Raw genomic sequence first — 11,579 nt, forward strand, 5'->3', positions numbered from 1 at the left:
GTAAGATAAGCATGGCCGTTATCGTGCTATAGTCCAGGACTGGTTTGCAAACATGGATCACAGGTGAGCAAAGACACGCTTTAGTTTATGAGCAGAATAAACTTGAGGTTCAAAGTTCAAGTTCATCCAGAGACTTAATATTTAAATCTTCACGGCCGATGCATAACTAAAAAGAAGTTTATTCGATTTCTTTTTATTGGTCGTGTCTGACTAGCTGTGCTGTTTTTACAAGTCTGCACTCTTATTGTCTTATATTTCAGAAACATCCAAAGGTTTGTGGAGGCTCGAAGACTAACTCAGTTGTCGTTTCACGGTTGTGTTACTGTGGTGGAGGTTTTGCATGCTTTTAACTGTATTATACAAATACACAGCAGAGAATAGTGGTGCATTCAGAACTCGTTTATTCTTTATTGCACTCAGGCTACATGGACAATAAGAGCTACAGCACTACATTTTAACTGCAGCCATGAAAACCCGGTGAGTGGTGAGTTTACTCTTCTCCTTTCTGTAAAGACAGAAACGATGATCACATTTTAAAGTGTTTTATGTTTGTTTTCAAAAGAATTAAAGCTTTTTAAATAAAATGTTGGACCTATTTTGCATGACTGACCTTAGCTCCGGAGTCACGGCTCTTTGCTCTCAGCTTGTTGACCTGAGACTCTGCTATGTCGGCCCGCTCCCCTGCTTCCTCCAGCTCGTGCTGCAACTTGCGCAGCTTGCTAAGGTTTGCATTGGACTGCTCCTCCTGAAAATGAAGACAGGAGTATGTAAATCCAGTGGAGGCTCATCCATGAATATTCCATAAATAAAGCTTCTATAATTTTGCTTACAGCCTCCTCTGCAGCCCTCTTGTAGGATTTCACTTTCAGCTGCAGTTTATCCACCAGGTCCTGCAGGCGGTTCAGATTCTTCTTGTCCTCCTCAGTCTGTTAAATCATTACACAGGACGTGCTGCTCATTATACCAGAACCTTTATTTATTTATTTTTTGCATCACAGAGGAACTGAGCCTGGAGTTTACCTGGTAGGTCAACTCTTTGATGCGCCGCTCATACTTCCGGATGCCCTTCACAGAGTCGCTGCTTTTCCTTTGCTCCATTTCCAACTCATTTTCCAGCTCTCTCACCTGGAAAAGAAGCCATGAATTTATCCTTTGTAAGACTGTTAAAGTCACCAACTCCTCTATTTTACAGCACTCCAAGTTCTGAAACATTTACCCTGGACTCCAGCTTCTGGACCTGCTTCTTTCCACCTTTCATAGCTATCTGCTCGGCCTCATCCAGGCGGTGCTGCAGATCTTTGATGGTTTGCTCCATGTTTTTCTTCATACGCTCCAGGTGGGCACTGGTGTCTTGCTCCTTCTTCAGCTCCTCCGCCATCATGGCAGCATCAGTAACGGCCTTCTTTGCCTTCTCCTCAGCATTTCTGCATTCCTGCACAGCCTCCTCCACCTCATTCTGAAGCTGAGCTGTGTCACTCTCCAGCTTCTTCTTTTGGTTCAAGAGGCTGGTGTTCTGCCGGGAGAATCAGGCAGCTTTAGCACGCAATATTATCTTGCAGGATAGCGTTTGCAGTGTTGCAGACATACCTGCGAGTGCAGCAGCTGAACTCGCTCGCTGACATCCAGCAGCTCCTGCTCGGCCAGCTTCCGACCCCGTTCGGTCTGCTCCACCAAAGCCCTCAGCTCATCGAGCTCAGCCTGCATCAGGTTGTTACGTCTCTCCACGATGGCAATGTTCTCCTTCAGGTCATCATTGGCACGGAGAGCTTCATCCAGCTGCAGCTGTGAGTCCTGTCGTGATAGAATTTAAAATGATAACATTTTCCAAAAATGTATCTCAGGCTTTATCTTGTTTCTCGGTTTAAAAATGCAAGTAAGTAACTGAAGCATCACCTTCAGGTGAGCGTGGACTCCCTTGAGCTGCTTCTGGGCCTCTGCTGCCTGCCTGTTGGCCTGGCTCAGTTGGATCTCCATCTCATTTAGATCTCCCTCCATCTTCTTCTTTAGTCTAAGAGCCTCGTTTCTGCTGCGAATCTCAGCCTCCAGCGAGCTCTGCAGAGTGTCCGTCACCCTCTGATGGTTTCGCTTGGCCTGCTCCATCTCCTCGTCCTTCTCCGTCAGCTTGCGCTCCATGTCAGCTTTCACTTGATTGAACTCCAGCTGAGCTCGAAGGATCTTACCCTCTTCATGCTCAAGGGTACCCTGTCGGAAATAGTAGATGATGGTCTCTCTCTCATAGCATTCGGAGTGAGAAAATTTAAGAAAGGCAATAAAGCTCATCCATAAAGTCATATTTAAAAAAGAAAAAATCACCTCAGCTTCCTCCAGAGCAGTGTGTATCTCTGCCTTCTCTTGCTCCAGCTGTTTGCGGATCTTCTCCAGCTCATGGATGTTTTTTCCTCCCTCACCAAGTTGCTCAGTCAGGTCAGAAATTTCCTCTGTAGAGCAAAGATTCATTTAGTGGTACCATTTACTCTGTCCACTGTCACGTGAAAGGATAAATCGTGTTCAAATGATATCTTCCAACCTTGGAGATTCTTGTTTTCTCGTTTCATGGTCTCCAGATGTTCCAGAGCCTCTTCATAGGAGTTCTTCAATTTGAAGAGTTCAGTGCTGAGAGAACGAGCATCCTTCTGGGCACCTTCCAGCTCAGCTTGAGACTCCTCATACTTCTGCTTCCACTCAGCAAGGACCTGAGTGAATACCACAAAAAGTAGTTCATTTTATATGTTCAATTTTTAGTGGCATGCTAGTTTTTCTTTCTCGTGTGATGTTACCTTGTCAAAGTTTCTTTGCTTCTTGTCCAGAGCAGCAGCAGCAGCATTAGATCTCTCCACATCCACCATCAGATCCTCGATTTCACCCTGAAGCCTGTGTTTGGTTTTCTCCAGGGAGGAGCATTTTGCATTAGCAGCTTCCACAGCTTCCTCAGCATCCTGTAACCGTTGAGCTAGCTTTTTCCTAATAACAAACATACAACAGAAGTTTCAGATAAGATGGATAAGATACTAATAAGATATCACAGGGAATTCATACCGAGTCCTTACTTTGCTTCTTCCAGCTCCTCTGTCCTTTGGATGGCATCAGTTTCATACTTGGTTCTCCACTGAGCCACCTCAGAGTTGGCCTTGGACATGCTGCGTTGGAGCTCAGCTTTGGCTTCCTGCTCTTCCTCAAACTGCTCCCTCAGCAAATCACAGTCATGGCGAGCAGACTGCACTGCATGGGCAAGTGCATTCTTGGCCTAGGATAAAGCAGCAGTAAGTCAAGTCATTTTGCCAGTAGATATTTAGTTTTGTATTTAAAAAGAAGCAGTTCTTGAATACCTTGACTTCCTCCTCCAGCTGCCTCTTGAGGTCTTCAATCTGCTGGGTATATGAGAGCTTCGCTCTGGACAGCTGGGACACCAACGAGTTCTTCTCCTCCAGCTGCCTGGTGAGCTCACCTGCAAAATAAGGGTTTATTTTGGCAGAGTTTATTTTCTCGCTCCTATCCCCATTGTTCCGAATGTAATGGTGCTCTAGCAACTTGGACCTCTTTAGGATCACGTTACCATTTTCAGTTTGAAACTTTGCTTTTTGCATTGTGAAGTCATTGATGGAACGTTGGGCCTCCTCTGATTTTGTCCTGTATTCGCTCACTTGATCCTCCAGAGTGCGACACATTTTCTCCAGGTTGCTCTGAGTGAAAGGATCTCCATATTAGAATGTAAGCTGTTATATCAACATGTACCATTATACCACGAATCACATTAGGAAAGCTATTGTTTCCTTATTTACACCAGTAAGATTGTCAGCAAGTTAGAGCTAAACCCAAGACAGTTAGCCTAGCTTAGCATTAAAACTGTAAGCTGGTAAACTTAGCATAACAATGTGCTGAATTACACACTGATCACAGAAGGCTAATGGGCCTGTAATGACAATGTAAGCATGCTAACATGTTAAGAAAAAAGTTTTACTATATAAGTTTAGTTTGTCACCGCAATAATCACAACTGAAGAAAAAATACAGAGGCTAAGGGAACTGGTGTCAGTTTTGGAGGGAGACAGCCATCATAAACCAAAGTACTGAACATGTCAATATGTTTTGACCTGCTTATGCTTATGCAATCAGTGTATAAACACTCTTATGTAACTTAACAGTCACTAATATTAAAATTGAAAATGCTCATCACACTGATATAAGAGTGATTTTGATCTTTTGGGGTTACATTTAGTAAGACAAATTAAATTTTTACAAAAAAAGACAGCAAAAAATGTAAAACATTGTCAAAAAACCATTTGTTTGCTTTGGACATCTTACTTTAGCTTTGGCAAGCTGCTCCATGTTGGAGACGACATCATCCAGCTCCAGTTTGAGCTCGCTCTTCTCTTTCTCCAGCTTCTGCTTGACTCTTTGCAAGTTGTCGATCTGCTCACCCAGATCAGCCACGCTGTCGGCATTCTTCTTTCTCAGTGCGGCAGCAGTGGCTTCATGGTGCAGAGTGGCCTCCTCAAGGTCCCTGCGCATCTTCTGGAACTCGGCCTCCCTCTTCTTGTTCACCTCGATCTGGGCAGCGGTGGCTCCTCCAGCCTCCTCCAGCCTTTCGCTGATCTCCTCCAGCTCCCTGGCCAAGTCAGCCCTCTGTTTCTCCACCTTGGCCCGGACAGCTCGCTCTGCCTCCAGTTCTTCCTCTAGCTCCTCAATGCGGGCCTTGATTGAATTCACCAGATTCATTAAAAAAATTAATATAGGACTCACAAAATAAAGACAAAATAAGACATAAATAAAAACCCGCTGTTACCTGTAACTCCTTCAGTTTCTTCTGGAGCTGAGCACTCATTGCCTGCTCATCCTCAATTTTACTGAGATGCTGACTAATTTCAAAATCCTTCCTACATTCAATGACAGTGTTTTAGAATTAGTAAGCAGCTTTTTTTGTCAAACAGTGGGTTATTTCTGTGATTTTTAAAGTGTAGTGTTACTTTTTGAGTTTTTCCTCTAGCTGCTGCTTGTCATTCTCCAGATCCATTATGTTTTCTTGGGTTAGCTTCAGGTCCCCTTCCAGTTTTCTCTTGGCTCTTTCTAAATCCATCCTCACCTTCTTCTCTTGCTCCAATGATCCTTCAAGCTGAAGGGCAAAAGAGTTACTCCATAATCTCATTGCAAGAATTTGACAGCCTATCTCAGTGAAATAGCTACGTTTAATAGGCTTACGTCATCGACTTGCTGCTCCAGCTTGACTTTGGCCTTGGTCAGAGAGTTGACTTTGTCTTCCTCACTCTGCAAGTCATCCAGCGTTTGCTGGTGGGCCTCCTGAAGAGCTTTCTTCTCTTTGGTCAGCTTAGCAATGATTTCATCCAAAGCTGCCATTTCTTCAGTCAGATTTTTCACCTTAGAATAAGATCACAGAAAGAGTATTTACTCTGGTACATGGAGACGTTTTTCACCACATAAAAACTCTTTTAAACGCCAATGAATGATTTGTAGTCCATCCATGATAACAATAATCTGTGGACATTGACGTGACAATTCCACCTCATAGCATTCATTCAAATATATGTTTATGGCAACCGGATCAAAGTCCAGTGATACTCGCTATCAAATCCAAACTATTTTAGTTTTAGAATAAAGAACAGTTAGTCTGAGACTCTATAACACTGAGCTAAAGGGTGGTAAAATACTCATCATTATAAGTCATTTTATATTTTGTGAACATGATTGGATGTGTTTCATACCTTGTTCTCAGTGGCATGCTTTTCCTTTTCCACTTTAGCCAGAGTCAGCTCTAAATCATCAATGTCCTTCTTAAGCTCTGAACACTCATCCTCCAGCTTCCTTTTCTTAGCAGTTAGCTCTGCATTCATCTCCTCTTCATCCTCGAGTCTCTCTGTCAGCTCTTTGACTTTAGCCTCAAGCTGAATCTTGCTCTTAATCAGACCCTCACAGCGCTCCTCAGCATCTGAAAGATTGTCTTGCTCCTAAATGCAAGAAATTAAACAGTATTGTTATTTATTACAGTTATGTATCACGTAAACGTACGTTTTAGATGACTAATGTATCTTACAGATTGGACTTGTAGCTGTAAGTCATTCTTCTCTTGGAGAAGGGTGACCATTTTTTCCTCCAGCTCCTTCTTGCGGGCTTCAGATTTGGCATATGCCTCTTTGAGCTTTGTAAACTCCTCTTTCATGTTTGCCATCTCCTTCTCAGTCTCAGCTGATTTCAGCAGAGGTTTAATCTTAAAGAACATCTTCATCCAGGGCCAATTTTTGACGCCCATGAAGGCACGAATGTTCCACTGGATCACGAGTAAGGCATCCCTGTGGGATGTATCAGACAGTTCAGGTTCATTTTTATCTTAATGTAATGTTATCTTCATGTTAAATATGAAGACTTTGGCACCAACCTGCGCTCAACAATTTTCTGGAACTCAATCCTGGCGAGCAGTCCTCTGGATCTGGCTTGAATTCCAGTAAGGATGAGAGCGAGACGATCATCTCTCATCTCTTCAAGAACACCAAGCAGACCAGCTTTGAAGAACACCTGATAGTGACAGAGTGGTTTTCATTTTTTTTTTACTGCACAGAAAAAAAGTTCAACCTTTTCTTTGTTAATATAGCTGGCGAAACAAACCTTCGTGTGCCCCAGCTTGTACTGCTCGTGATCAATATCCAATGACCCCAGAAGTTTTTCTGAGGCTTTTTTGTTGTCAATGAACTGCCCTTCAGGAATAGCACTGGGGTTCAAGATGCGATATCTGAAACAATACAGCCATAGCATTATTACAATAACTGAATGAAGTGGGAAAAAATAAAGAAGAATAACAATAGGAAGGCAAACAACCCAAAGTGTGGGGTTATAATGTGTTTCCCAGCATTTGCCAGCAGTGCCAGAGAACAGGATTTCTGAAAGTTAGTGTTTTTGTCTAAAAGCCCCTTGAGAAGGGAAACTACAATGTTGCAAACAATTGCTAAAAGCAACCAATAGGGAAAACGTGTCAACCTTAAGCTGCCAGGGAAAAAAACCTTCTATCACTGCTATTGTACGAAAGAACAACAGATAATGTTTTTCTTGCCTTTGTTTGAAGTCTCCATACTGAATCCTGTTGGGAAATCCCTTCCTGCAGATCCTGATCCCCTCCAGCACACCGTTACAGCGTAGCTGGTGCATTACCAGAGGATTCTCCATCGCCCCAGGAGTCTTGGTCTCATTGGGGATGATGCAGCGCACAAAATGAGGGTGAGTTGACCTGAGGTTGGTCATGAGTTTATTCAGATTCTCCTGTAAAAGTAAGAAGGAAATCATCAGTAGGTCCGCACTGTAGGCTAAACCTACAAAATCTTCCCAACTTTAGGCATTTTTTACCCTGTGCAGCGCAGACACAGTCTGGAAGGAAGAACCTTTCTTCTTTCCTCCCTTTCCCTTGCCGCCTCCATCTTGGGCTGCATGGAGTTACAAGTTATATAAATATCACTGTGATTTTCTTAAATGATGGAAAATTTACAGAGTAAAAAACCCAAAAGTGCTTACTGGACTCTGCACCCGCATACCCCATGAACAGCATTGAGAGTAACTTCAGAGTGGACTTCTGATAGAGTCCAACCACGGTCTCATTGAGCGGGTCCTTGTTCTTCTCCAGCCAGTTAGTGATGTTGTAGTCAACAGTACCAGCATAGTGGATGAGAGAGAAATGAGCCTCTGCTTTTCCTTTAACAACTCTGGGCTTCTGGAAGTTGGGACTTTTACCCAGATGGTTGTCATACAACTTGGCTTTGAATGTCAAATCTGAAGCTTTGGGGAACATGCACTCCTCTTCAAGGATGGACATGATGCCCATGGGCTTTAATAAAGGATGGATAAGATGTTAGACTATTATACACAAAAGCTGTCAAAATGACCAAGTTTGAACACACCAACCTTTTCAATGAGTTCAATGCAGGCTGCCAAGTCCATGCCAAAGTCAATGAACTCCCAAACGATGCCCTCTTTCTTGTACTCTTCTTGCTCCAGTACAAACATGTGATGGTTGAAGAACTGCTGCAGCTTCTCATTGGTGTAGTTGATGCAAAGCTGCTCGAAGGTGTTGAACTAAAAAAGTGAGAGTCAGATTTCATATACATTATACAGGAAGGACATTTTTCCATAAATATTGTGTAAGATGTCCTTAAACCCTTTAACACTCACATCAAAGATCTCAAATCCAGCAATATCAAGCACACCAATGAAGTACTGACGAGGTTGTTTGGTATCCAGAGATTGGTTGATTCTCACCACCATCCACAAGAACATTTTCTCGTACACTGACTTGGCCAGAGCACCGATAGAGTAGTACACCTTAAAAAAAGAAAACATGAAAGCAATTAAATCAAAGTTTAACCTCCTAAGACCCGAACTCTTCCACGGCATGCATTTTTAATTATTCTTTGATATTTGGGCTGATTGGGACCTGATGAATGTAAAAACAAAGAATTACCAGATTTTTTTTTTTTTTTTACCTAATTTTTGTTTCTAAGAAAAATGAGAGCCACAAATGAGGATATTCGTTTAAAATTTCGATAGAACAGTAGCAGTATAATGTCCTCGTAAGTGGATATCAGGCCCTTGTAGAGCAAAATTTAGTATTTTGGTCTAAATAACCCAAAATGTGATGTCCACATATGTGGATGCCAGGTCCTAGGAGGTTAAATTTGTTGTATTCTTTAAGTACTCACAGAACTGTGAGGTTCCTTGTATTTCATCTCACCTGCTGCACACTTTGACCTTTGGTGACCCACTCGTTGCCTACTTTAACTCTTGGGTGGCACAGCCCCTTGATGAGGTCAGCAGAGTTTAGACCCATAAGATATGCCGCTTTGTCGACATCTGTAAACGGATGTTGTATTAAAGCATTATTTTCTGTAGTTATACTGTTATATAGTTACTCTGCTGAGGTTTTATTTCTGTTCTGACCCTCAGTGCCATCAGGCTCCGCTTGTTCTTCCCGCTGCTTCTGTTTGAATTTCATGTTTCCATAATGCATGATGGCACCGGTCAGCTTGTAAATGCCATTCTTCTCCTCTTGGGTGAAGCCCAGGACATCAAAAGCTTCCTAAAACAAGAAAATTGCATTTCCGTTTTGTTATTGCTGAATATGTATATAGATTTGAGGATTTGTATTTTCCACTATGTTCTGTTTCACTCACATCAGTAGCCATCAGCTCTTCAGAATCATTGATAGAAGCTACGGTTGTTTCTCCTTGGGAGATGTAGGCGTAGTCATAGGGGTTGTTGGTGATCAACAGCATTTCTGCCAGAGAAAAGAAAGATTGCAATCTATGTGACTACGTTCTGCTATGTTATTCTGGTATGGACAGTGGATCAAAAGACAGGAATTACACACAGAATACACGGGTAGTTTGCAGTGGGAAAATACACCCATGCTATTGGATCTGATCCTGACCACTTGGATTTTGGGTCACCCTTCTACCCAGCCTATTATTCAGCACTCACCCAGCAGCTCTGGTTTCTGCTGGGACAGAATCTGGTAGAAGATGTGATAGTCCCGCTCAGCCTTGAGCTGATAGGTGACACGAGACTTCTCCAGCAAATCTAAAAAAGAAAAAAAAAATGTAAAAGTAGAACAGTAATTGTATGCCACTTTATTGAAACCTACAGGAAATCTCATCAAAATAGGAAACTAGAAAACAAAGTTAATGTAATTAAGTAGAACACATAGTGTGCTCTAAACACAGCACCATGCAAATCTTGAAAAAATTATTTGGCTTATGATGATGTCACAGCATACTCACATGTCTCAATGTCAGCAGAAGCCAATTTTCCACTGACTCCGAAGTGGATTCGAATAAATTTACCCTGTGAGGATGTATAGGATTGAACCCAGTGAGGACAGTGAAGAATGAAGAGGAGATCCAGGATTTTTTTTTAAAGCCTGCCTGAAATGTTCACTTAACTCACTGTTGGTGTTTTGTACTCTGTACTTAAATGTGTTGATATTTGTTAGCATAAAGAATGAAAGTGGAGCTGGCATGAACTGTAGAGCAGTTCCCTCAAAACAAGTGAACTCACAAATCTGGAGGAGTTGTCATTCCTGATGGTCTTGGCATTTCCAAACGCCTCCAGAGCAGGATTGGCCTGGATGATCTGGTCCTCCAGGGTGCCCTGCAGATGTAAAGCATAGAAAGTTTTAGTCATCTAAACTGTATTTATAATGCTTTCAAAATATCACATCACACCGACCTTTTTCTCCTGTTTTTCATCCTTCTTGCCAGAAACCGCTGCAATGCTGGCAAAGTACTGGATGACTCTCTTGGTGTTCACAGTCTTTCCTGCACCAGATTCTCCACTGGGGATAAAAACCAGTTATGTATGTGAGCTTGTGAGACATCTCTGTAACAGCTTAAACACAGTCTTAATAATAAAAAAAGATCTGGTTATCGGGACTGACTTACGTGATAAGGATTGACTGGTTTTCTCTGTCTGCAAGATTTATGAGAATAAATGTTAGAAGTTATCTTTTTAAATGTCTCAGAGAGACCGTTACAAAGTCCTGTATACAAGGTGAACATACCAGCAAGCATATACTGGTAGGCATTGTCAGAGATGGAGTAGATGTGAGGAGGAGCTTCACTCCTCTTCTTTCCTCTGTAGGCAGCGACCACCGACTTATCGTACACTGGCAGCCACTTGTAGGGGTTGACAGTTACACAGAACAGTCCTGAGTAGGTCTGTGGAAGAAGATTTACGCAAGTTTTATTTGGTTTCTTTTAGATTAAGCTACAGATTTCATGCTATGCAGATATCTCCGGGCTTGTGGTTACTACTCACGTAGATCATCCACGCTGCGTAACGCTCTTTGAGGTTAAACAGCACAGCAGGTTCATGGAGGAAGGTGAACATCGCCATGTCCTCAATTTTATCGAACTTTGGCGGGTTCTGAGGATGGATATCTGCCTCCTTATGGGTGACAGTCTAAAAGGGTTTAACAAAAATCAGTGACCTTAAATCAAACTGTAAAACCCGTCAGGGGTGTAAGTTCATAATCTCAATTAATGTTTCAGTTTTTATTCAGCTGGTGTAAATATGACACACTAACCTTTCCAAACTCAGTTTCGACGGTAACTTTGTCACCGTCCCTGCTGATGACTGAGGCTTTGACGTACTCCACCTCGGGGTCGGGTACAAAACAAAACTTTTTCATGTCGAAAGGTCTGGTCTGAGCTTCCAAACGCTCCTTCTCCGACTTTCTCAGGAAGGAAGCTGCCGACCCAAACTCCGCCATGATGGCGTCACTTGACATCTTGAAAGCTGCGAGGCAAGAGTGTGGGTTTAAAAGCGTGATGGTTACATCTTTCTTGGATGGTATTGGGATAATTTGTAAGCTGATTTAATTGTAATGTATTTCTGCAAATAGTTTAAAGGTAATAATTAGTAATTATATCATAAAAATGTTGTTAGCTAAGAACTACGACCACAAGCTACAGTAGTACAGACATAAATGTCATTCTGAGTCTAGTATAAGTTTGTTTTGAAAAAGGAAAAGCATGGAGCTGTTTACCTGTTTTCTCTTCCTTTCCCTTGATGAAAGTTTACTGGGTCTCT

General features: G+C 42.3%; 1 protein-coding gene across 1 annotated transcript; it reads right to left on the reverse strand.

The window, feature by feature from the left end:
• Positions 1–592: 592 nt before the first annotated feature.
• On the reverse strand, positions 593–11,579 carry LOC146380040 (myosin-6-like). Its single transcript, XM_084939919.1, has 37 exons — positions 11,536–11,579; positions 11,074–11,285; positions 10,806–10,949; positions 10,549–10,705; positions 10,430–10,457; positions 10,218–10,323; positions 10,047–10,139; positions 9,770–9,833; positions 9,471–9,569; positions 9,164–9,267; positions 8,931–9,069; positions 8,725–8,843; positions 8,166–8,315; positions 7,899–8,069; positions 7,512–7,821; positions 7,347–7,423; positions 7,057–7,262; positions 6,615–6,738; positions 6,388–6,524; positions 6,046–6,301; positions 5,717–5,959; positions 5,196–5,372; positions 4,964–5,109; positions 4,783–4,873; positions 4,302–4,691; positions 3,554–3,680; positions 3,327–3,445; positions 3,048–3,244; positions 2,778–2,961; positions 2,528–2,693; positions 2,314–2,438; positions 1,894–2,202; positions 1,588–1,791; positions 1,217–1,513; positions 1,021–1,125; positions 831–926; positions 593–745 (listed from the first exon to the last, which is right to left on the reverse strand). The coding sequence occupies exons 2-37, from the start codon at positions 11,275–11,277 to the stop codon at positions 593–595; spliced, it is 5,817 nt and encodes a 1,938-aa protein (XP_084796045.1). The 5' UTR covers positions 11,278–11,285; positions 11,536–11,579.

Source organism: Perissodus microlepis, chromosome 9 (genome assembly GCF_051167445.1).
Source record: "Perissodus microlepis isolate ML-2025 ecotype Zambia chromosome 9, ASM5116744v1, whole genome shotgun sequence".
Lineage (NCBI taxonomy): Eukaryota > Metazoa > Chordata > Actinopteri > Cichliformes > Cichlidae > Perissodus > Perissodus microlepis.